Genomic DNA, 27,160 nt, shown 5'->3' with positions numbered 1-27,160 from the left:
AGATGGAAGGGAAGATGGGGAGAAAGGAAGAAGGTAAAGTGTCATAAGCTGAAACACATAGAAAAGGAGTCTCCTTAGCTTTCTCTTTCATCCCTGATCCCAGAAGAAAGGTTAGAACTGGGACAGGCAGCCCAGGCTTCTTAAATCCTCAATCCTGGAGTTTCCTCCAACAACAGCCCTGGTTGAGAGAAGGAAACCCCCCTTCCCAGAGGAGCTAGCCCTCGATCACAGAGTTAATCAGGTCCCTTTAGAGCCCTCTCTCCCTGGTAGGAATGAGGGCCAGAGCATGCCCCGTTTGGTAGCATAGGAAATAGAGTTCTGGGCTTGGAATCATAAAGACCTGATTACAAATCCAGACTCGGATACTTACTTACCCTAGGCGAGTCACTTAACCTTTCTCTCTCTCCATTTTCTCAACTGTAAAATGGGGATAATAATTATTGTGAGGATCAAATAAGATAATATTTGTAAAACACAGCACAGTGCCTGGCACGTAGTAGGTATTTAAGAAATGCCTCTTTCCTTCCTACCTCCCTTGTGCAGCCCAGCCTGGTCCCAAAGGGCCTGGACCTTGAAGCTTCCCCTCTGTAAGAGCAACTCAAGTCTGTAAAAACCCTTCAGCCTCTTTGAAACACCCTGGCCCTTTGACTAGAGCAAATCTGGAACCCAAAACTAGTTCAGCCTACTTCTCCCTCACTACTTCCTCCTATCGGCCAACTCCCTTCAACTGGCTTTGCCCCTGGTGAAAAAAATTCCTAGTTATTCCTTTAGCTATCAGCACGTGTAAAGGGATTTTTCATGACAAAAGTTCCCTACATCAGTGAAATCAAGTCAGGACAAAAAAAAATGTATAATCCCTAACCCTTTTAAAACCGTTTCCGCCTTTCAAGCCAACTCTTTTGATGTCTGGTTTTCAGTGAAAGATGTTGCATTACACAAAATATTTTTTAAACTATCTATGAAAGCTCTGAAATGAACAAGAATAAGTTAAACATGGCGACCACAAAAGGTCTTAAAGTGACTAGTTCTCTGACAGCCGGCTTAAGATTCCTGCTCACTCTGTGCTCCCCCACCCCAGCCCAGTCTTGACAACATCAGGATGCACTCCCCAGTGAAGTCCAAAGTTCCTGTCTGAGTCTTCTCTCCCATCCACTTAGGGCTTATGGTACAACTGCCCTCAATAGCCTGTTTCCAGAATGTGAATTTAAATGATTGCAAAACCTCATTCAAGTGTGAAATGACGTAAAGAGAGCTAGTCTATGCCCAGGGCCAAGGTCACAGATGAAGAGCAGGCCACAGCCTCATGGGCCAAGTCAACTTCTTCATTTTACAGATAGGGAAGCTGAGGCCCAAAGAACTTAAGTAGTTTGTCCACTGTCACCTCAGCAGTAAGCATCTAAAGTAGGATTTGAACTCTGGACCTCTAACTGCACAGCTAGTACTCAGTTTCCTCTATCCCATTCTGCCTCCCTAAGTATTAGCCATAGGACTTGCAGAAAGTCACCCACCTACCCTCAATTTCAGTTTTCTCTTCTTCCAACAGAGGATAATTCTATCTAACCTTCCAGCTCAACCCTTTACATGAAAGATTGCAATGAAGAAGGGTCCAGGTACTGATTGAAGCCTCACAGTTTGGAGAGTAGGCAATCAGAGGGGAATTAATTTTAGGGGGTAAGGGACAAGCTGGTAGTGCCTAAAGTCAGGAAGTCCTGAGTTCAAATTCAGCCTCAGACACTTACTAGCTATGTGACCCTGGGCAAGTCACTTAACCTCTATTTCTCTGTTTCCTCAACTGTAAATTTGGATAATAATTGGGGCAGCTAGGTGGCGCAGTGAATAGAGCTCTGGCCTTGGAGTCAGGAGGACCTGAGCTCAAATCCAGCCTCAGACACTTAACACTTACTAGCTGTGTGACCTTGGGCAAGTCACTTAACCCCAACTGCCTCACCAAAAAAAAAAAAAGAAAGAAAGAAAACTGGATAATAATAGCACCTGCCTTATAAGCAGGGTTGTTGCGAGGCTGGATGGAATGCTAAGCTTAGCGTGGTGCCTGGCACGTAGTAGATGCTTATTCCCTGCCCTTGCCTTCCCCTACAGGAGGGAGGTATTGTCTGATTCAGAAGCAGGGTCATATCAGCAATTACAAGACTCCAAGAACATAAGTCTGGAGCTCAGTTTGGCACTGGGCAAGGACCAAGGTACTCAGTTGGGCAAAGAGCTATCTCAATTTGCCACATGCTCCAGGTCCACAGCTGGACCGGGCTTTTACATCTGGCTGTGTGCATCTTGGCCCACCCTCCACTTACTTTGTTGTTTCCTCTCCCTAAAGTCCATTTAGCTGGAAAGCTCGTCACTTGTTCTCCATGGCAAAAGCCATGTTCCAGTGGTGACGATCCAAGTCACTGTGAGGATCCCAGCCAATGTATATGCAGGCACTCTGAAATCTGCCAAACCCTACTCATATGTAAGGGATTGTGTTTGGGGCCCTTTTTTATCAATTACATCAATACCATTTTTTTTAAATCAAAGGTACAGTAAGAAATCACATACTCTCCCAATCACACAGAAATTGCCTATTTTTTTAAAGAGTTTTTATGCTGGCTTATAAATTGAATTACTGAAATTTAACTATGGTAAACAAGAATACAAATTAATTATCATTCTTTGGAAGCATTCTCTAGTTTTGATTCATTTCTGTAAGGATTAAAATGTGAAATCCATTTTTTATCATAAAGGAAATCATTCTTGAATACATTGGAAAGGCACTTCCTGTTATGATAGGGATAGTATCAATTTTGTTTAGTTGTTTCAGTCTTATCTGACCCTCCCTGACTCTGTTTGGGGTTTTATTGGAGTAGTTTGCCATTTCCTTCTCCAGCTCATTTTACAGATGAGGAAACTAAGGCAAACAAGGTTAAGTGACTTCCCAGGGTCACACAGCTAGTAAGTGTCTGAGACCGGATTTGAACTCAGGAAGATAAGTCTTCCTGACTCCAGAACTGGTACCCTATCCACTGTGCCACCTAGCTGCCCTGACAGTATCAATAACTCAGTACAACTGCTTATGCTAGAATTGATGTTACGATGAAGCAATGTGACATAGTTAACAGAGTCCTGGATTTTCCATTAGAAAGACCAGGGTCTAAGTCCCAAGCATGACACTTAACTATGTGTCATTTAAACACCCTGAATCTCTGGCAACTCACAAAGACTTCTGTAATAAGTTATGACATCCATGGGTTGCTCTCTGAACAAGGAAAGGGAGTGCCCACACTGAAAAAAAATCACAGATCTTTGACTTCTCACTCTATGGTGAGCCCCTTGTTAAATACTGGTATATCCTGTCCATGATCAATTTCCTAATTTAAAAAATAAAAACTGCTGGTGTGACAGTGGGCAATGTCCTGAATTACTGATTCATTCATTCCACAAAGGGTTATTGAATATTCACTACACACATGACACTATAATAATTACTGTTGGTCAGTCAAAGAAGAAGACATTTCTTGCTCTCACAGAACTTGATTAATACTGCCAAAAAGTACATTTCATTAGGTGTAAAGACTCTCTCCAGCCCAACTGCTATGCACACACCCAGAAATTAACTCCAGAATTTGAAGATTTGTTGAGTGGGATGTATATGGCTACTTAAAAGTTGTACAATGAAAAAAAAGAGCACAGAGAAGGGAGAGAGGGAATGAGTATTTGTTAAATACCTACTACATACCAGGCACGTGCTAAGCACTTTACAAATATTACCTTATTTCATCTTCAAAACAACCCTGGGAAGTAGGTGTTATATTACGCCCTTTTGGCAGTTCAGAAAACTGAGGCAGGCAATAGTTAAGTGACTTGTCTAGGATCACACAGCTAGGAAGTATCTGAGGCTGGATTTGAACTCTGGATCCATCAGGCCACTAGGACTGACCTGAAGGTTCAGAATGGGACTTCAAGGGGACCACAAAAGTCCAAGTCAAGCTGTCAGCATGAGATGGAGAGAAGGAAGTTACACAGAATTTCACAATCAACCAATAAGCATTTACTAAGCAGCTACATGTCAGGCACTATGTCAGATGCTAGGGATAAAATACAAAACAATGACAGTCCCCTGTCCTCAAGGAGTTTCCATTCACACTCTGCCTGAGCCAGCTCCAGCTCCCAAAGGGGTCCTGCTAATTTTCAGAGCCAAGTTGAGCATAGAGAATAAATCCTCCAAGTGTCCATTGGGCCTGAACCCTCATACAGGGGCATCCCCCTAATAATATTTCCAGGGGCAGCTAGGTGGCATGGTAGATAGTGCACCGGCTCTGGATTCAGGAGGACCTGAGTTCAAATCCAACCTCAGACACATAACACTGACTAGCTGTGTGACCCTGGGCAAGTCACTTAACCCCATTGCCTAGCCAAAAAAAAAACCAGAACACTCCAAACTTAGGTTGTGGGCTGCATACGCAATGGCCAAAAGGTACATTCTGAGCCACCAGTGGCCTTCAGCTGGCCACCTTTGAAGTTCCTAAAGAAAAACCAGGTTCTGTGTGGAGGCCATTTGGTACCTATGTCCCTGAGTGTTACGAGCACAAACGTATTTGGTGCATAAGAGTTGACTGTACAAGCTCTGCACGAATATTCAATCAACAAAGCCAGTTTCCTACTGATGAGCATTAAAGGATGGGGATGTTCCATTAATCTTTAAATAAAATGAGAGGGGAAAAAAAACAATTCTGGCTAACGGTAGCCTTCAGCTTCAGAGTTCTCAACCAAGTTTTGAGCTGTCCATCTTATGAAATGCTGAAAACAAAGGGGAGCATTGAACTTTCAAATGAATGGAAGTCACCTCAGGACATGGAAGAAAGAGAAGAAGGATGCTTGGATCAAAACAATGTAAAAATACAAAGTATGTTGGGCGAGAGCAATGGAGTCTGAGCATCTTATGACAACAGGTATTGAGCCAGCGCTTTTAACAAGTGTCTTGAAACACTCCAATTATAGACTTATAAACCAACTTTATATAACCTTTTCTTTGAACCCAATAATCTTCAGAGCTCAAGAATGTGTAAGAGATAACCACCTTCATAATATACAAAGACAGCTTCTGAACAGTCCTTGACTCTCTCCACTGGAGTTCCTAAAAGAGTATTAAAATGAAGGTTTCCAATACTTGGTGGGCACACAAATTAGGTGACATGTAAAATGCATCGTTCAGTTTGGATTATTTATTGTATAGTTTAACTAAACTCTCTAAGTGAATTTGATCTAATTTTGCACAAACTGAGCACAATTCAATTAGATAATCATAACAGCCTCACAGCATCATGTATTACAAGCCCTATCTGGAACTTTATAGCTCACTCATCCTAATTTCACAGGATTTCACAGCAGGTACCACACACAAAACTCAAGAGGGAGTGAGACGGATCCGGTGGAAAGAACTCTGAGTCTGGAATGAGACCACAAGAAACCTAACTTTTTTTTTTTTTGCTTTTCGGTGAGGCAATCAGGGTTAAGTGACTTGCCCAGGGTCACACAGCTAGTAAGTGTCATGTGTCTGAGACTGGATTTGAACTCATGTCCTCCTGACTTCAAGGCCAGAGCTCTATCCACTGCACCACCTAGCTGCCCCAAGAAACCTAACTTCTAACACTACCAGGGTGACTGTAAAAAGTCACTTAGCTCTCCTGGGCATCAAAGACAAATGACTTCTCAAGATCCTTCAGTTATAAATCTATGATCTTCTGACCCAGGTTCAAAACTCACCTTTGTCACTAGCTGTGAGAACTTGGGCAACTCAACTAACCAGTCTGGGTCTCCATTTCCTCATCTGCAAAATGAGAAGGTTGGACCCCCCATACCTACTTAGCCTCCTACTATTTGTCTCAGGACTGCTCAGGGCTCCCTCTGTGGAACCTCAGTAGAGTGCCTGGGTTAATCTGATAAGCAAAATTTGAGTTAAACTTGAATCACTAATCAAACTTAATATTTGATCCCCCAAATGTGTGTGTGTGTGTGTGTGTGTGTGTGTGTGTGTGTGTGTGTGTATTGGGCTTCAGTGGCCAAAAGAAAGAGAAGAAAGGAATTTCAGGCATCATAATGAGTTAGCTGAGAAGATATTGGTTCTCTGTACTTTGTGGCTTTCTACTGTGCTTAGGAAAGGTCACTCATAATGCTACTATTAAATGAACAAAGGCTTAAAAAAGCAATCTGGAATAAAATCAATTTGGTGATTTTTAAGTGGATGTCAATGTCATTTTTAATCCTATTAAGGGTGATTACAATAATTATAATTATTTTCTCACGCAACAGAAATAAGTGCAACTTTCCTTCAGTTGACTCAATTAAAAATCTCTGCCTTCTTTAAAAAAAAAAAAAAGACAAACACACACCACAAATTACTTCTACCCAGCTGGAGTTGTTTATTTTAGGCCTCAAAGAAATGCTAATATTAGTTCTCATCACTGTCTTTCCCTCTTCTGTTATTCTTCTCTAGACAGAAAGAAATGAATTTGTGAAAACTAAAACAAAATGACTGGGAAAAAATCCTCTTTTTGTGAGAAATAAGGCTGTTCTCAGAAAGAAACCTGAACTAAAAAATAAAACAAGGAAATCAAAGTGTGAGAGAGGTTGACTCGTGTTGAATGGTTAAAACCACTCTTTCTCTGGAGAAGGAAAAATCCAAAGGCTGAGTGTGTTTGCCTCTTTCAAGGCAGGTTATAATAAAGCCCAGCTACCCATCCATAACTACCCATCTGATAAGTATCTGGTTGTCATATAAACCCACTAAAATGAGTCTGATCATTTTTGCAACACATGAAAGAAAGTGCGCTAATTCAAGGAGAAGGGAGAGCAGGAAATGGAGGCTTCTTAAACGATCACAATAAATCAAGATAAACTGAGAGGTGTTGTAGGAGAAGTTAAATGACCTTAGCCAGTCCTAATTAAAGTCAGCTCAGCCTCTCTGGGACCAAGGTGACCAAGTACCATGCTTCTTTCTATGACAGCTTTTCAAATTCTTTAGGACAACTATCTCATTTCCCCAAAGTCTTCTCTTTTCCAGACAAAAGACCTCTCACCCCTGGTTGTTTCAACTGAATCTCATATGCTATTCACTCAGTAAACTTAGGAGTTCCTGGCCACCTTCCTCTGAAAGCCCTCCTGCCAATTAAAGTCTTCTCTACTCAACTTCCCTAAGCCCTAAGTCCAGATGACCTTGTACAACAGAAAGAGTGTTGGACTGGGAGTCAGCAAGCCAGGGTTCTAGATTCAGCCCTTCCACTGTGACCTTAGGACAGGTTACTTGCCCACTCATGTTGGCCTTTCATGTAAACTAAAAGAGTGGGGGCTAGACAGGTCCCTTCCAGTCCTGAGATTCTAGAATTCTATGACTATCCCCACTTAAAACACATGGTATAACTCTAACATGGCCAAAAAGATGCCCAAGCTGGATGAACAATATTTCATTCATCAATTAATGAAAAGTTAAATAAATAAAAAATAGTTCAATAAAAGTTTAAAAAAATAGCATAGTCATATAATGGAATGTTGTAATGCTACTGACAGAGAAGTCTGGGGTAATATAAAGAAATCTAAAAAGACTCTTGTGAAATTATACAATTTTTTTTAAAAAAGCAAAACCAGAAAAATGGAATGCATGCTCATGCTGGCCATGTAAGAAAGTAAAAAAGAATGAATGGACAAACAAATCTTCATGAGGATTTTATAGAGGGAGGGGCTGCAATGTGTAATAGATTATGTTGGAATTCATGTAAACATAGTTATGAAGCCAGTTTAGTTGGTCATAGTCATTTAAATGGTAAGGTTTTTATTTTCAAAGTATTTATTTTCTCTCCTTCCCACTCCCTATCTCCCTCCCTACACACACACACACACACAGACACACACACACACACACACACAGAACAACAAAAAAAGAAAAAGAACACTCTTATAATAGATACACATAATTAGCCAAAGTAAATTCCCACACTGGCTGTGTCCCAAAATTAATGTCTTATTCTGCATTTTAAGTCCAGCATCTCTCTGTCATGAGGTGGGCATCGTGGGCTTCATCTTCGTTCCCCTCAAATTATGGTTTGTCATTGCATTGATTAGAGTTGTAAAGTCTTTCAAGTTGTCCTTCTTTATAATATTGCTGTCATCGTATTAATTGTTCTCCTGGTTCTGCTCACTTCACTCAGTATCAGTTCATAAAATATTCCCAGGTTCCTCTAAAACTGCCCATTTCTTTATTTCTTATGGAACAATAATATTCCTTCATATTTACATCCCACAAGTTGTTTAACCATTCCCCAAAAAGTGGGCATTCCATCGATTTTCAATTTTTGCTATTACAAAAAGGGTTGGAGGCACGTAGGTGCCGCAGTGGATAGAGCATCGGCCCTGGAGTTCGGAGAACCTAAGTTCAAATCCAGCCTCAGACATGTAACACTCACTAGTAACTCTAGGCAAGTCACTTAACCCTAGTCTACTTAAAAAAAAAAAAAGAGCTGCTATAAGTATTTTTGTAAATATGCATCTTTTTACACTTCGGTGCCTTTTTTGGTCATAGTTCCAAATTGCTTTCCAGAATGGATGAACCAATTCACAGCTTCACCAAGAATGCACTATGTGCCTGTTTTCCCAAAGCCCCTCCGTCATCTGTGATTTTCCTCATTTGTCATCTTTGCAAATCTGATGATAGTGAGGTAGAATCTCAGAGTGGGTTCAATTGGCATTTCTTTAATTACTGGTAAAATGGAACTCTTTTTACTTGATTGTTAATAGCTTGCACTTCTTCCTTTGAAAAATATCTGTTTAGATCTCTTGACTATTTACCTATTGAGGAATGGCTCTTATTCTTATAAATTTGAATCAGTTCCTTACATTATTATATTATTTAATATTAACATTATTATATGATTGTATTACATTATCATATTGTCTTATGCTTTTACACGTTTCCTTTATCTCTCATAATATATTGTAGTTTTCAGAGAACTTTCATTAACATGTCCCCATTTGATTTTCACAAAAGCCCTTAGAGGTAGATAGAACAGGTATTTTTATAGATTAGGACAAAGTGTTTACTAGAAGTCAAGTGCATTTCCCCAAATCACAGATAATAACTGGCAGAGATAAGCCTTAATCCCAGATCTCCAGGCTCCTAATCAACTGTTCTTTTTGCTGTTTTTTGTCAAAATTCCACCCACTACCTTCCAGTCCCAGAAGAATAATCCACTCTATTCTGTCTTTGTTCCTAGGAAGGGTACATCACTCTACAATCCTACCCTATGCCTCCATTCACCATCCCCATAACTCTCCAAATCACTAGTCCCCTATATGTGTTGTCTCCTCCTATTAAAGAGACAGTTTGGCCTGGTTGTTAGTGAGGAGGTCTCAGAAGGAAGAAGATAAGGGTTCAAGTCTCACCTTGGACAGTAGCTATGTGACTCTTAGATGTCCAGGAAATTCTCTAAGACTATAAATTGGCAATAACATGCTGATGTGCACTGATATAAGGGGTTCTTCAGCCAGATGGTTTCTAGTCCAATGAAATCCCAAATCCAATCCATATCCTTTAAAATATAGTTTAAAAGAGTGACAGTATAGCATAGTGACTAGAGGGCTGGCCTTGGGGTTAGGAAGACTAAGGTCCAAGTCCATTTATGACACATACTGGACCTCTGACCTTAGTCTAGTCATTTAACCACTGAGTGTCCCCTTACAACTCTAAATTGCAGGGAAGGTGCTGATCTGGAGGGGCAGTAGGGCTCTCCTTACTTGGAGGTCCCTATGCCAGTTAAATTACAGATCCAGTCCCTATTGCTGAAGATATCTATAGCCCCTGATTTAACACATTGTAAATGAGAGGATAACTGTAAAGCACTTTGCACATTAAGTGCTATCTAAATATTAGCTATTATTATCTCTTCATAAATTTTTTTTATTTATTCATTTCATAGAAATAAAAAACTTCAATAGAGAATGATGTACAAATAATTGTTGGTATTTATATAAGTGCTTTACATATATTATCTCATTTTATCCTCCACTCGCCTCTGTAAGAGTAAGTGCTATTCAACATGACTAATGTGGAAATATGTTTAATATGATTGTATATGTATAACTTATATCAGATTGCTTGCTGTCTTGGGGAGGGAGGGAGAAAAATTTGGAACTCAAAATTTTACAAAAATGAATGTTGAAAACTATCTTTACATGCAATTGGAAAAAATATTATTAAAGAAAAAATTTTAAAAAACTAAGTGCTGTTAGAATCCTCTTTTTATAGATGAGGAAATGGGCTCAAAGTGGTTAAGTGACCTACCCAAAGTCTGGGGTATCTGGGGTGAGATATAAACCCATGTTTTCCCAATTCCAAGTACATTCTTCCCTATCTAACACACTAGTGGTATCCAACTCAAATAGAAAGGAATTACTGCTGGCTTCATATTGACTTAGAAAACCACAAATTAGCATTATCTATGTTGTATTGTATTTGTATTTATTTTGCTAAATATTTCCCAATTACATTTTAACATGGTTCCAGCTGTACTCAGGAGTATTGAGGACCACATATAGGTCTGGAGCATGGCTCCTCTGCACCACACCACACCAATTCTCAACACACAGTTGCACTGGAGCAGAAGTTGCAAGAGACCTCAACAGTAATCTTGGCTCAGCCATTGAAAAGCTATATCACTCTGGAAAAGTCCTATCCTCATGTTTTATACATTGTTTGCCTTCTCAATGGGTGTGGGAGAGGCAGGAGGGAGGGAGAGAATTTGGAACTCAATTTTTTAAAAGATCAATAATTAATAATAATAATAATGAACAATTAACTCATTGATTGAAAGGTGAGTTCTATTCTCTCTGGTTACATAAAGTTTAATCTCTCAGTTTTCCAAAATGTAATAGTGTGTTCAAATATCCATAAATACCCTTAGCTGTTATTTTGGCTAGCAAAACTCAGTTCAAAACAATCTCATTTAAAGCACATGCCCTTTTTTGCATCCTTTATTAATGGGGGAGAAGGGAAAGAGAAAGGGAGAGAGGGAAGGAGGGACAGGGGAGAGGGGGGAAAGAGAAGAGAGAGAGGAAGAAGGGAGAGGGGAAGAGGGAGAGAGAGACACAGAGAAAGAAAGGGAGAGAGAGAGAGAGAAGGGGGAGAGAAGGAGGGAGAGGGAGAGAGGGAGAGAGAGAGAGAGAGAGAGAGAGAGAGAGAGAGAGAGAGAGAGAGAGAGAGAGAGAGAGAGAAGAGCTTAGAATCAGTTTCCTGGGTAAAATTAAACTGCATAAATAGCAGCTATACAGATATGCCCCTTCTTCCTCCAGTAAAAAAACAAAATCACACATTTTCATTATCATCCCAAAGGATAATATCCCTACAGAAATCTAACGAAAAACAAAACAGGTGTCTCAATCAATGTTTGAATGTTTGGCAGCAAAATGTTTCATTAAGATAAAATAAACTTTACAAACAATACAATACAAATTTAAATAATCCATAGCTTTGCTGGATAGGCTCATAAAGTTTGAGAGCTTCTATTTTTTTCAAGAGAACAATTAAAGGCCTCTCCTTCCCAGCAACTGCATCCTCAAAAAGGAGCTAAGAGGAAAGACACAAAGTCGCATTCAACAGGAAATGTATAAGCTGAAGTTGGTTGTCCAAAATATCAGGAATGCTTGCCTCTTTTCTTTGGTATAAATTTATTTTTTAATCACAAAAATTTTTCCAGCTAAGATCCTTAATAGCAAACTCAATGGTGGCAGCCCTGGTTTATGTATCAAAAAAAGATATGCCTACTATGCCTTTATAAGTCAGCTGAAAGGGTTTTGCAACTAGAAAAAACCTTAGGGATTATCAAATCTGGGCTCTTCATTTTACAGAGGAAGTTCAGAAATGTCAAATGCTTTGCTTGGGATCAAGCTAGTTATTGGCCAAGCAGAGCCTAGAACTGAACTCCCCTGGCTCCTTCCCATAAGCTCCCTTCCTGTATACATCTCTACAAATTAGTCTTATCTTTTACCTTTTGGATCAGTTACATGCTACATTTTGATTTTGGTCCAGACCTGTGATTCCATCAACAAAGGGAACTTCTGGCGTGTAAACTCTCTCCACCTGGGCAGACTGGCAACTTGTCTGTAATATATAATTTTTAGTGAGTTCAAGCAATCAAAAAGCATTAAACACTTACTGTGTGCCAGTCACCCTGAATCACATAGACAGTACATATTAGCGGCAAGACTTAACCCCAGGTCTTCCCAATCCCACAGCCAGAGTTTTGGCTTCTCACAGACAGCACAAGCCATTAACTTTTTTGTTCAAATGTACATAATAATAAAAAATACCTAATAATTCTGTCCCATTAAAACAAAAGTACCTGTTTCAAATACAACAAATCTTTTTAAGTGCTATGTTTACAATATTTAGAGCTGAAAAGGGACTTGAAATCATAAAGCCTAGAGCAGCTAGGTGACATGGTGCATAGAGTACCAGCCCTAGAGTCAGGAGGACCTGAGTTCAAATACAGCCTCAGACACTTGACACTTATTTGCTGTGTGACCCTGGGTAAGTCACTTAACCCCAACTGCCTTGGGGGGAAAATAAGAAAAAGAAAGAAAAAAGAAACCATATTGTCAAATACTCTTCATTTTACACAAGAAGAAACAGAGGCCCAGAGCAGAGGACCAACTTGCCCAAACTCACAGAGCCACACCAGCAAGACTAGTGCTCAGGCCTGCATCCTCTAAGCCCAAAGCCAGCTTGTTTTCTCCTCTATGACTCTACCATAGCACCTCCCATACCTTGGAAAAATTGTTTCCCTTCTCTAGGCCTCAGTTGTTGTGAGGATCATATGCCATTTTTAAGAAAGCATAAATCAAACAAAGGCATTTATTAAACTCTAACTAAGAGTCAGGAACTACATGCTGGAGATAAAAAGACAAAAATGAAACAATCCCTGCCCTCAAGAAGCTTATATTCTATTGGGAAAGCCTATATTCTACACACACACACACACACACACACACACACACACACACACACCAGTAAGTATATGCAAAATCTATAAAGAGATAGGGATGAGTCCTGCTTGCTAATTAGTAGAAGAGACTTCCTCCACAGGAATGCACAGGTTGGCACCCTGATAGTGTCCCAGAGTTACCTCGAGTAAAGAGCAAGTTCAGTAACCAAGTCTGGGACACCACCAGGAGGTGTCAAGGTTGGGCCTGGAAACCAAGTCTTCCTGATTCTGAGGTTCCCCACTCTATCCATTATGCCATATTGCCTCTCTAATACAGAATTTTTTTAAATAGGGGGAGGAAGAAAAGCACTAGCAAATTTGGGGTGAGGGGAACATGAAAGCCATTACACAGAAGAGGCAGCTCAGGTAGAATTTTGAAGGAAAGATGTTTAAGAAGTGGAGCTGAGTACAATTTAGGCATGGGGGACAGTTAAGCCAAAGATGGTGAGACAGTAAATAGAGTGACATGCGTGAAGAATAGCCATGAGGGCTATTTAACTGCACCTTAATGTTTCAGAAGGGGAGTAACGGATAAAAGGGTTAGGCTATAAGTTGAGGTAGCAATCAACCACAATTCCAGAGGGCTCATGATGAAACTTGCTCCCCACTCCCTGACAGAGGGTCATAGACTCAGGAAGCAGACTGAGATGTACATTTTTTGGACACAGCCAATGCAGAAATTTGTTTTGCTTGACTATGTTTGTCTCTTAGAAAGGTTTTACTTTTCTTTCTTTTTCAAGGTTGGGAGGAAGAGTAGTGGGAGAGAGAAAATAGATTTTTGTTTATTGAAAAAATTTAATTTAAAGGTAAGTTGGGGCTAGGTTGTGAAGATCTTTAAAAGATAACAAGCAGCCAAGAAAATGTGAGTTCAGAGAACAGTATGGTCAGTCCTGCCATTGAGGAAAACCTCTTTGGTGGTCATCCCAAGTATGCATTTGGGGGGGGGGGGCGTGATACAGACAGACCAATATTAGGAGGCCATTGAGATAGTCTAGGCCATGCAAGAAGTCACTATTAGTAGTGCTATTATTTGCCTTACTAGTTACATTGTTTCAGTTTAAGAAATGCTCTACAAATACTGATAAATATTTATTGGATAATTTAGCAGTAGGAGCTTAGGCCCTATTCCTGCAACCACATCCCTTATTAATGGCTAACACTCCCTTTCCTCATTTGTATTAGTCTGCCAGTCATTCGGCCAATAAGCATTTAATCCTTACTGTATTCTGCGATCAAGCATTGAGGGTACAAAGAGGACAACAATACCTGCCCTCAAGGAGCTTACATTCTAATATGGGAGAAAACATGTAAATAAATAAGTAAATACAAGCTATAGAGAGAGTAGGGAAAAAGTAGCCTTAGAGGGGACAGCTTTAGCAGGTATGGAGGGGACCAGGAAATGCCTCCTACAGAAGGCAGCATTTGATTTCAGTCCTGAAGGAAGCAAAGGAATTGAAGAGGCAGAAAGGAAGAGTGAAAGTGTGCCAGAACCGGGGTACATACAAAGGCAGGGAGAAGAGAGGTAAGAGTGCCCTGTGCAAGGAACAGCAAGTAGACCAGCAGAGCTAGATAAGAAAGGTCATTGAAAGGAGTCAAATAAAGACTGGAAAGGCAGGAAGGGCCCAGGTTGCTAATGGCTTTAAATGCCAAACAGAGGATTTTATATGTGATACAGGAATGAAATGGAGATCCCAGAGTAGGAGGATGAAACGGTCAGGCCTGCAATTTGGGAAAATCACTTTGGTAACTGAGTAGAAGACGGACTGGAGTGGGAGACATGAGAGGCAAGGAGACCAATTAGCAGGCTATTCCAATGAGAAGTGATGATGCAGTCCAGAACTAGGGTGATAGCCATGTGAAGGGAGAGAAGGAAGGATGTATGCAAAACGTAGAGAAAAATTACAGGATCTGGCAATGGACTAGCTGTGCTGGATGAGAGAGAATGAGAAGTCAAAGTTGACACCAAGGCTGTGAACCTTTGAAATGTCCTCTCTAATGAGGCTATTAAGGAAAAGAAAGGAAAGGAAAAAAATGAAAAGAAAAGAAAGTGAGAGCCCCAGGTCTTACTGCAATAAGCATAAAACCTGAAATTTAGACAATCAAAAACTGAGTATTTATGAGTAATTAGTAACTGGAAAACTTCAATAAGACCTTTTTGGTAATGAAGTAAAAGCCACATTCCAAATTTTAAGAAATCTGTTAAAATTGCAATTCCTATGCCTTTCTCTTGAATTTAACTCCTAAATACCTTCATATAGCCTTCTGTTCCAAGTTCCTCTTCCCCAATCCCTATGAATATGGAGCACTCTCCACAATTTTATGTATGAAAGAACCTATGTTGCCCCAAATCATTTCTGTAACTAAAATATGACATCATTGGTCAGAGATATTTTAGAGCTGAGGATCCTTGGAGACATATATAATCTATGGCTATTTTAATCTAAACTAATTCTCTTCTATCTTAAACCATCATTTTAGACCCAGTCAAAAAGTTTGTGCTTCTTCACTGACCATGGTTAGAAAGTATTAAGCCTTGGATTCAAGTCATATGCCCAGTAATTGATAGACCAAGGTCAAGTCACTTCACTTCTCCATACCCACAGGCAACTCTCTGAGGTGGTAAATTGCAGCTTACTTGCTCATTCAAACCAATGGAATCCCACCTGAAATCACAGATGAAATCCCCTTTTCCCCTTCAACAAATACCTTGTTTTAAAAAATCATCCAAAGCCATAATGGTTATTACATAATAGTTTAGGAAACACACCAAAAAAGTCATTATCAATGAGACCTCCAAAGAAATTAAGTGAAATTTTTAAAAGAAAAAAACACCCTAAAATTTGTGTTAAATATCTCCACATCCAGTACCCTTAGACTGCAGCTGAAACACACTTGCCCCACTTATCCTCTCTCACTGCTGCTCCAGAGCTGCCCCACCCCCTTATTGCACTGCCTGCCCTGCCCTGCCCCATCATGGAGGAAGTGACTGATGTCTCTTACAGGTAGAACACAGCCCCTGGAAAATATACAATAACTTTCCCTTTCAGATACTGAATTCACACAGGAAAATATGAGAACAACTGAAAAGCTGCAGCAACCAGACAACTCCGTACTTCTCCACTCTCCCATTATTTTGTGGCAAAGCAGTTGAAATTAGCCCTTACCCCATTTAATTTCATTTTGAAAAAATCCCTCTATTTATTTGTAGTTCTCTTAAACTTTCTAAAAGTAGGAGGTGAGAGCTCTGTTCTGATTAGGGATCCAAGGGACAGATAATAGTTACAAACAAAACCTACTAAATAGTCATATGTCCTTTCCACTAGAATTACAGCTCCATGAACAGAGGGAAATCTACAACCTTGAAACAAATTACCTTCCTGTTGACAGTTGCCCTAAAAAAGGACCTCTAAATAAAACTAAGCATGATCCAAGGTCAATCAACTTGATCCCCTCTTTATTTCACTTGACCTCTTTCCTCTTGAGGAAATGGGGGGGGAGAAATCTTTCCCCACCCCCACCCCCCCCAAAAAAAGGCTGCTTTGATCATTTTCCTATCTGTTTCCATCAAAAGTCTTTCATTAATTAAATTCATATGAAGCAACTCTCTTCAGGTCTACATGCAATGTGGAAACATTGTGTCCTTGGGATTTTTCAATAGAAGCCCAAGGATAGTTCACATCTAATTAGTTTAAATGAATCCTATGATCACAGAACAGCCTATTTTCTCAAGGGCATCAGATTCATTTTCCTATCCTTGCTGGTGGCTTAGTGTTTCTCTACTAACAGAGTCCAGGCACTGAATTTCTTTTTTGAAATGTATATGAAAACGAACCAAAGCTAACTTGGCTGCGGTTGACATTTTAGTCTTTGTGCATACGGTATTTTCTAACAGATTTTCTCAGAACCCAAATCCACTGATAGCCATCAGAAAGCACCTTTAGATTCTCTTGACTGAATAGCCGGCGAAAACATTTTTTTGATTAATACTTCATTAGTTGATACATTGTGTTGTGACTTCTCAATCCAAAAAAAAAAAAAAGATTGACATACTATAGATATATACTTATATCTGCCTATATATGTTAGATCCATCCAATGCACGTGAACACCAACGTCACATTCATTGCATTTGCCTTCCAATAAATGCTGTCCCTTTTTTTTTCTGAAATGCCAAATTAACTCCAGAGAGAAATCAAAATCTCAGAATCGACTAAGACAACGGGTCCTGCTCCTCCCATTTGAGGTGCACGGTTTGCATTTTTAGCTCATCCCTGAAGGGGAAGCAAAGTTCTCTCCACCTTAGCTAACAGCCCAACTAGGAAAGCACAGGGCAGGAAAAAAGAAAAAGGGAAAAAAACTACTCTCAAGGAAGGGTGAGCATGACTCCTTTGGGTAACAACATCCACCTTAAATATTTAATGAGAAAAAAAAAAAAGCTGGCAACCTTGGTAAGTCTATAGGGCCTGAAGCGCTTCGGCGGCACCCGACCACCACCTGAGCCATCTTGCTCTTGGCCTCCTAACCCCTACCAACTAGGGGAGTAAATAAACTGTGTTTGGCTGGCACGGAAGGATTGAAGGAGACGGAATAGTGAAATGCATGCCCAAGCAGACAGAGACAGGCAGGCAGCAGGAATACATACAACAGAAGAAAGTGGAAGTGAATGAAGGCATGGACGTTACATCCTGGGGGACAGAACGCATTCCCCAGGAAAGCCAGAGAGATGCAGCTATGAGAGGAGCGAGGCTATGAAGATGCCAGGCCAGGGGAGAGAAGAAAATCCAGGGAAGAAGAGGGAGTGGGAGCCAGCCGTGGTGGTCGTTGGATGGCTAGGGGGAGGGAAGGGCTGTTGAAGAGCACACATAGAACGTACACAGAGATAGATAACCACATGCCCCAGAAAGATGGAGGGAGTGGCGGTGAAAATAAAGCAAGAAGCGGCCCCAGCTGCAGGGGCACAGGCATGCCGGCAGTGAGGAGACAGGGGAAGGATGCAGGGAGAAATATAGAAAGAGAGACAGAGGGGAGGGAAAGCCCGGGAGAGGCTGCTCCTGTCCCGGCCGCCGCGGCTCAGGCTCGGCGCGCCGGCTCCGGACCCTCCCCAACCCCTCACCTGGCAGTTGCTGCCCGTGACTCCGGCGGGGCAGGTGCAGCTGTAGCCCAGGTCGGGGGACTCCTGGACGTCGGGCTGCTGCTGCCCGGGGCCGGGGCTCGCGCTCGCGCTGGGGGAGCAGGTGCCGTTGTTCCTGCAGGGCTGCAGCGCGCAGGGGTCCGGGAAGGGCACGGCCGGAGTGACTGGCAGGGACCGGGATGGCCCCGGACTCAGCAGCAGCAGCAGCAGCCCCGGCAGCAGCGGCCTGCCGACGGGGAGCGGGGCGGTCGGCAAGGGGGGTAGGAGGCGGCGGCGGCGGGGGCGCCGGGTGGGCAGCATGGCCCGGAGAGGAGTTCGGGGGTGGGGAAGGGAGCTCGAAGGCGCGCGGAGGGCGCTGCGGGACCGCGGCCCGGCCGGGCTGGGACCGGGGCTGGGGTCGGGGCAGGGGCTGGGGCGCTGCCGCCGGGGCTCAAGGCTCGAGGCAGGAGCGCCAGGAGCAGCAGAAGCAGCAGCAACAGCGGCCGGCCGCACGCTCCTACGGTTGCTTTTTTGCAGCTGCGGGGACCCGCGGTTCCCCGGGCAACGCGCGGGCGGGGCCTGCGGGGCGGGGAAAATTGGGGGGAGGAGGGGAGGGCGGGGCCGGGAGCCTTCTGTCCCCTGCTTGGGGGAGCAACAATCGCTGCCCAGAGGATGGAAAGAAAAGGGTTACCTTCCCTTCCTCCCTCCTTCTCTCCTTCGTCTCTCAAATACTCACCAGCACGCCCCGCTACACACACACACACACACACACACACACACACACACACAACACACACACACACAGGCACGCACGCACGCACGCACACTCCAAGACCCCTTCCCTCTTGGCTCTGGGGGCTCTGGATGGACTTGTGTGTGGACGGGGAAAGGTGCACGGGGCCAGGGAGGGGATATCAGGGAGAAGAGGTTCCAGTCCCGTGTGTTGGCCCTCCTGGCTAGTGGCTAGGGGAAAAGGGGTGTGTCCCAAGGGCACTGGAGGGTGTCCAGCTAGCCGCCGATGGCCCGGGGGTAGGGGGGCCGATCAAGGCCATGAGCTGAGAAAAGGAGGGCTGTAGAGAGTGGCCAGGCGTTAGTCATCACGGTATCTCGCTTAAACTGAGAGAAGTGCAGCTAAATAAGGAGCAGGTCAACTTGGGAAAAAGATGCTCAACCTTGAGCTAGCCAAGCCAGGCCACGGGAAGCAGACAGGGAGGAGGGAAGATGCTGCAGGTGGTTGCATCCCGTCCCGAAACAGGGTCGGGACGGTGCAGCTGTGCCCACCCGGGGTTTGCCTAGGGAGGCCAGCCGGCGCTACCCCTAGAGCCCCTGCTGAAGCCGAAGAGGAGGAGGCGGTTTGGCGCAGAATCCGTGTGTACCACTGCGGTGGCCAGCCTTACCTCATCCACCCTGGCTGCCTCTCCCCCTTCCTCCAGCCCTCCCTCCCTCCAACATCCTTCCCTTCCTCCCCTCCCTCCCCATGCCACCCAGGAGCATTGAATCTAGAAGACTTAAGTGCTAGATATGCATCTCTCTCTCTCTCTCTCTCTCTCTCTCTCTCTCTCTCTCTCTCTCTCTCTCTCTCTCCCTGTCTGTCTCTGTCTCTGTCTGTCTTTGTCTCTATCTCGGTCTCCGTCTCTAGCTCTTGCTCTCTGTGGGTCTCTCTGTCTCTTTTTTTCTCTGTCTCTCTCTCTGTCCCTCTGTCTCTTTTTTCTCTGTCTCTGTGTCTCTCTGTGTCTCTCTCTGACTCTCTCTCTCTCTCCTCTCTCTCTCTCTCTCTCTCTCTCTCTCTCTCTCTCTCTCTCTCTCTCTTTCTCTCTTTCTCTCTTTCCCCCCTTCCCTTCACTCTCCTTTTGCTCTCCCATTTCTTGGAGTCTGAGGTGGAGACAGGAGCAAAGCCATTCGCGCTACCGAAAGAAAAGACATGGAAAACAGCAATTCGCAAACCCTGGTTCTCAATAGCTCTACTAATTTAAAAAGGAAAAAAAATTTGAGTCAACCCCTTATTGTGGAAGGCTGGCGGCATCAAAGTAGCATTTGCTTTCACCTTCCTTTGGGAAACTTCGAAACCTGAGAAGAGATAACACTTTACTTGTATTGGTTTATCTTTAAAAATCCTTCCTCTGTCTATATGGCTAGATATAACTATCTCATTGGGGGGAAGGGGGCCGGGGGAAGAACCTACAAGCCCATTCCCCTGGGGGGAAACCTAGAAACTTGATCAGATTTTGTATAGAAAGTAAAAGGCTTCCGCAATAACAGAGATTATATGAATGAGGGAGAGGATGCTGCCTCAACTTGGGTATAGATCGATATGCTCAGGAATAAGAAGCCCATGAATGACTTTAGTCATCTGAGAATGTTTGGACTGGAAGGAACCTTAGCGACCATCTATCTCAAACCTTTCATATTACAATTTAGGAAACGGAGGCCCAGAAAAATGTAGTAACTTGTCTAAAGTTACATTTCGAGCTACAGGAAGCGTTCCCCAACAGCTATCAATTCCTTTGCCTTCCCTCTGTTAGTTATTCCCTATTTATCCTGCATACAGCTTGCTTTGTATATATTTGTTTGCACGTTGTCTCCCCCATTAGATTGTAAGCTCCTTGAGGACAGGGATTGCCTTTTGCCTCTTTTTGTATCCCTAGTGCTTGGTATAGTGCCAAGCAACAGTAGGAGTTTAATAAATGTTTGTTGATTGATTGATTGATTGAATCGGGCCATTTTCCGACCCTGGGCTGAGAGTTATTTCCACCCCGACTCCCACCCCATTACAACAACATATGCTCCCTAGGTCTCTAGCACCCCAGTGAAATCTTAATTCTGATGCAAATATCTGCTCAGCCACTCTTAATCTTGTCTTAACCAATATTTAGTATCTTGCAGACAGTAGCTAAAATCTTTATCATGACTTGCTTAAAGTAACTGAAACCTTGCTGGGTTTGTATTCAGTTGAAGGAATCACTAGATTTGTACTTCCAAGTGGGACAGAATAGGCTTACATTTTCCTTCACATCTGACTTTTATCCGAGACTTCATCAGCTTTAAATGTTTCCATTTCTGTGCCACCCTAGCGCCCTCTGCCGGTCATATTTTGACCATTCACATACTGTTTTCTCTCCCACCCTGAGCAATCCAGGAATCAACAATGGACTAGCACTGGGGCACTGAAACTTTTTAACCTTTCTCTCCAATACGGGTTGAGAGAACTTCTGCCACGCCCATCCCCATGACACACATATATGTTCTATACTCTCTCCATATCTTGAAGGGCATGGGACTGCCATATCCAAAGTGGATATAGACTGAAGTAAATCCTCATGACACTCTGGTTTATAACATCTTTGCTTCAAACAACTCTATATCGTTGAATTTAACCCCTTCAAAACACGGGAGAATTGAAATCAGTAGATTCATTTCTTGACTCCTCCAGATACAAAGACTACTGTATTCTCTGAACAGAGATGACAAGTAAAAACACTTTTATTTTGTCTTTTTCTTTATTTTAGTGGGATTATGCCATTAGAAATATACAATACTGCATATTCCCATGGGAAGAATAAATAAGTAATAAGAAGACAAGGAGTGAGAAGGAAAGAATAGGGGGTTTTAAGTTAAAGGGTTAAAAAAGGAGAGGATGCATTCTCACTTTTTATTCTGGTAGATAAAACCAGAAGTACAAAAAGGGTGGGGGGGACAGAGGGTCGCATGTAAGCAAACATTTCAGTTGCACATCCTGCTACAGAGGTCAAGTCTGAATTATCCATCCTTTACACTTCCCATAAAGGAATTCTACTTTAAGACTGGCCATTTGGTATAGTGGAAAGGGGGCTGGACTGGGAGTTCTAATAACTAGAGTGATTCATAAATTGAATGGGCTGCCTTCAGAGAGTGTTTCTCACTATCCGTCAAGCAGAGGCTGAATGACCACTTGCTGGGTATTTTGTATTAAGCATTCATTTTAAGGCATAGGTTAGTCTTTCCATTGCAGAATCCATGCCTCCAGGCTTTGGGGAAGTTAATCTGCTCATCTTTAGACTCTTGCACTGGGGACCAGCCATCTTGAGGTGACCCAATGCGTACAAACTTGTCCACTTTGAGCACTATGTCTAACTAGCTGGCTCCAGACCATGCTACATCTTCATAGCCATCCGTCTAGATATTGTGCCTGAGAATGATCATAGACTCCCTTCTAACCCCTCCACCCTCACTTTCTACCTCTCATTCTAGAGTAGTAACATTCAGTTTGGAAAGGGCATGTCAGTTGGCTTTCTTAAGCATCCATTCACCATCCCTGTCCCTTCCATGACCAAAATTCCTTTCCCTGGATGAGATTCCCCTATATGACTAGAATCTCTGTGAGGAAAGAGGCTATCTTTTCATTTCTGTATCTTTGCACAGTGCCTGGCATGTAATTAAGTACCTAATCAATGTTTTTTCATTCATTTATTCACTTATTCATTCAACTCTATTTTATGGATAGTGTTTCTCAAGATTGAAATCTCTCTTAAGTTAGATACTTCCTCACCTGCTATAGCTTCACTTGGAGTTCTAGGGCAACTCTTGCTGGAATTCTAGCCTAGGATTCCAAATCCTCCTTGGAACTTGTCCAAGAGACCTTGCCCTAATCCCTTACTCATCTCTAAACTTCCCTGCTGTCTAAAATTCATTTCAAGGCACCAAGACCCCTGATTCTGAGAATGCTTGCTTCCTGTATTCAAATACATGTTACACCTAATCCCTACTTCCTTTTCCCTCTTCTACCTCTGCCATTGGGACTAAATGCCTAATTCTGGCATCTTCCTCATTCTCCTCCCACACGTCCTAGCTGTGTGACCCTGAGCCAGTCACTTAATCCTTTTTGCCTCAGTTTCCTCATCTATAAAATGAACTAGAAAAGGAAATGCAGTATCTCTACCAAGAAAACCACCCCAAATGGGGTCACAAAAAGGAGGACATGGCTAAAAAACACAACTGAACAACTATGTGTCAGGCATTATGCATTCTAAGTGCTGGGGATATAAAAAAGCAAAACTACTTCTTGCCCTCCTGGAGTTTACATTCTATTGTGGGAGACAACGTGTAGAAATCAGAACATACTAGATAGAAGTTAGTAAATGAACATTTATTAAATACCTACTATATGCCAGGCACAATGCTAAGCACTGGGAATAGAAAAAGATGCAAAAAGACAACCTTAGAGGCAATGGCACTAGAAACTAGGGGCACCAAGAAAGTTTCTCCTTTAGGAAGTGACCCTTTAACTGAATCTTTTTCTTTTTTCTTTTTTTTTTTGTGAGGCAATCAGGGTTAAGTGACTTGCCCAGTGTCACACAGTGTCAAGTGTCTGAAGCTGTATTTGAACTCAGGTCCTCCTGACTCCAGGGCTGGTACTCTATCCACTGTGCCACCTAGCTGCCCCCCCCTTAATCAAATCCTAAAGAAAACCAGGGATTCTAAGAGTCAGAGGTTTGGAAGGAGAGACAAAGGCACATGGAACATCCTTCACAATGGAATATGAAAAGGGAATGGAGTTTCCTGCCTAAGGACCAGTAATCAATCATCATCCCCTATCAGTTCCATTTCTACAATATCTCTTCCTTCCAGCCCCATCTCCCCACTCATGATTACTACTCTAGTTCAGGCCTTCATCAACTTTCATCTAAAATACCATAATAGCCTATTAATTGGTATCCCTGCTTCCAGTCTCCCCCCTTGCTGCCAAAATAATCTTAAAGCATAGGTCTGACCATGCGACTCCCCTACTCAAAGAACTGCAGTAGTTCCTTATAACCTTTGGGAAAAAAACACAAGCTTCTCTTCCTGGCATTCAAAGTCCTCTATAACCTGGCTCTAATCTCCTTTTTCTGGATTATTTCACATTTCATCCCTTCTGGTACTCTATGTTGTGATCTAACAAGACTACTAGCCATTTGCCATACTCAACATTCAATCTCTGACCTGTGTGTATTTGTATAGCTTGTACCCCTTACTTGGAATGCACCTCCTCCTCAACTCTGACTCTCAGAACATTTATCCACATATTAGCCTTCAGGGTACCTACTCTACAGGTCTTAACTGGGCCCTAATGCACTTTCCTGCTAAATGAGAACCTTTCCCTGAAGGACTTGAACCAAGTGTGGCCTCCTTGGGTTCCATGAATTTGAAAAAGATGTAGAGCCTTGATCAGTTTCTCCTGGGCATTTCAATTCCTTCATATGGTGCAAATGCCTCTTCAAACAAGTGATTATATGGCAGCATTCACACTCAGGAAGGGAAAAAGAAAACTATACACAAGTCTCGCCATGTCCAAAGAAGATGTATTGAAAGGTAGTCTTTAGGGGCAGCTAGGTGGCGCAGTGGATAGAGCACCGGCCCTGAAGTAAGGAGGACCTGAGTTCAAATCTGACCTCAGACCAAACACTTGATACTTACTAGCTGTGTGACCCTGGGCAAGTCACTTAACCCCAATTGCCTAAAACCAAAAAAAAAAAAAAATGAAAGGTACTCTTTAGAGCTGCAGGAATGGGGCCTTCTGGCTGGATTTCAATGGTGTGGCAAGCCCCAAATATGGCTTCCCAGCTTTCCCTTTTGTATAGGAAGAGTTCTATCTTGGATGCCTACTAGAGATTCTTCCTCCTTTTCTGGGAATCCAGGATGATGATTCATGGAGAGCAAGGTGCTAGCTACTTTGATTCTGTAGGAAAAGGGGAATAAAGATTTTGACAAGGCCTTACCAACTCCTTATGCCATCTCCAGTCATCCTGATGAATATCTGGCCACTGGACCCAGATGGCTCTGGAGGAGAAAGTGAGGCTGGTGATCTTGCAAAGCCTTCCCTCATTCAAATCGAAGTCAGTTGCAAGTCATGTCATCATCTCCCTGATGTCATGGTCCTCTTCAAGAACAGAGGACAAACACAACAACAACTCCATACAAATGTGTGTATGCATGGGGATATTCTATAGCATGCGATGTTCATTCGTTGGCATTCCTCAGAAAAAGGAAGAACATTTGTAGTTACAGAATTCTAAGAAGCATTTCTACAGCCTTCTATGTATAATGAGAAAGTGATAGAGGCCTACAGAGACTACATCTTCTGGAAAGCATTGAAAAAGTTAAAGCTTTGTTGGCTTGGCCATACCTGACTCAAATCATCTTGAATTTACTTATCTGAGTTATCTGCCTACTGATGTTCATGAGTAGAAAAATAAAAAGTTGGCTGTGTTATAGCAAAAAAAAAGTGCCCTGAGGACACATTTCCAAGCCATTGGTCTCCTCCTCACCCATTCTCCCCATCCCCCTCCTATCAGAACCTGAGATTCTGGGCTCTCAGAGGTGACTTTTACAAAGCACTTCTTGGCTATCTAGCTATTCCTAGCTGTTTCCAAACCATCTCCCTCCCTCATATTCCCCACTTCCAGCTTTCTGTTACTGGTTTTTCTCCCATAAGAATGTAAGCTTCTTAAAGGAACATCTTTCCTACTTGTATTTTTATCTTCTGCATGTATCTCAGTGCTTATCAAATGATTTATCATTCGTTCATTAATTCAAACTCCCATTAGAATATAAACTCCCTGAGGGCAGGATCTATTTCATTTTTGACTCTATCCAGTAGTGGAAACTAGAACACCATCTCTTGACTTCAAGCCCAGCACACCTTCCATGACACACCACCCTGCTTCCTCCTTTATCCCACAAAATTTTCTTGTGAGGCAACTTTCTGTAGTAGCTGGAGAGCATGCCTCCAAAGCAGAAAGAGCTAAGTTCAAGTGTGACATTGGCCATAGAGTGGCTTTGTGAACCTGGATTCCCTTCCCTTAGGCAACTATCTATAACACTATAAGTTGCAGAGATGGTGGCAGTTTGCCATTGGTAGAAGTTCTAACATGGAGAGTGGCAACCCTAAATATGGCTTCCCGGATTTCCCTTTTGTATAGGAAGAGCTCTATCTTGTATGTCTGCTAGAGATGCTTCCTCCTTTTCTGGGAATCCAGGATGAGCATTGATGGAGAGCAAAGTGCTAGCTGCTATCTCTGCTCTGAGATACACTTTGGGATCTTTGAGTACTATTTGGTTGAGTAGGGTGAGAATAGAAAAAATCTTAAATTTACCATTCTTAAACACAACAGAGGGAAAGGAGGAAAGAAAAGGAATGAGCATTTATATAGCACCTTCTATATACTAAGCACTTTGCAAATAGTATTTTATTTGCTCTCACAACAACCCTGAGAGGTAAGTGATATTATTATCTCCATTTTATACTTGAGGAAACTGAAGCAAATAGTTATTAAATGACTTGCCCGGTCATACAATTGGTAAGTGTCTGTGGCCAGATTTGAACTCAGGTCTTACTGATTCCAGGTCTAAGGTTGTATCCACTGTGCCACCTAGCTCCTCATGCCTTTACAACAACCCTGTAAGGTAGGTGCCATTATTATCACTATTTTAAAGTTAAGGAAACTGAGGCAAACATTGGTTAAAAGATTTGACCAGGGTCATGAATTTAAGTGTCTGAGACCAGATCTGAACTCAGGTCTTCCTGATTCCAAGTACAACAGTCTATCCACTGTGCCACCTAGCTGGCCATCCCTTCCTTCCTAATAGATTCCCCCTGATGTTCCTATGCCCTACATCACCATGTCTATCCTTAGGGATAGACGAGTCATGAAATAAAAAGGCATTTTCTTCGTGTTGCTCTATGGAGGTTGGGGAGTAATGTATCTGTAACCTGAGAAGACAAGCTGAATCCAAAACTTATCTTAAAGGCAATAGGAAGCCACTGAAACTTGAGGAAAAGCTACGTGGAGCATGGATTGGAGGGCAAAGAGACTGAAGGCAGGAAGTTCAATTAGGAGGCTCCTCTAATGGTGACTGTATGACTCCAGACAAATCCATAGGTGATGAGGGACAGAATTTCTAAATCTTTCCCCCAGCTCTGGCTCATCCCCTTAACAGTGGCTTCAAAAATCACTTTAGCTCTACTAAATGACAAGTTTTAAGATACAGTCAATCATCCAGATGCTTTTTCTTT

General features: G+C 42.4%; 1 protein-coding gene across 1 annotated transcript in view; it reads right to left on the bottom strand.

Moving 5' to 3' along the window:
• DNER (delta/notch like EGF repeat containing) overlaps positions 1-18,664 on the bottom strand; it is a 340,534-nt gene extending 321,870 nt beyond the window's left edge. Inside the window, 1 exon segment of the mRNA XM_020970975.2 lies at positions 18,133-18,664. Coding sequence (XP_020826634.1) covers positions 18,133-18,450 — 318 coding nt within the window. The 5' untranslated portion in view covers positions 18,451-18,664.
• Positions 18,665-27,160: the final 8,496 nt, after the last annotated feature.

This window comes from Phascolarctos cinereus, unplaced genomic scaffold, assembly GCF_003287225.1.
Source record: "Phascolarctos cinereus isolate Bilbo 61053 unplaced genomic scaffold, phaCin_HiC Scaffold_7;HRSCAF=346, whole genome shotgun sequence".
Classification (NCBI taxonomy): Eukaryota; Metazoa; Chordata; class Mammalia; order Diprotodontia; family Phascolarctidae; genus Phascolarctos; species Phascolarctos cinereus.
The sequence above is the reverse complement of the archived record's forward strand: the minus strand, read 5'-3'. Positions and strand labels throughout refer to the sequence as shown.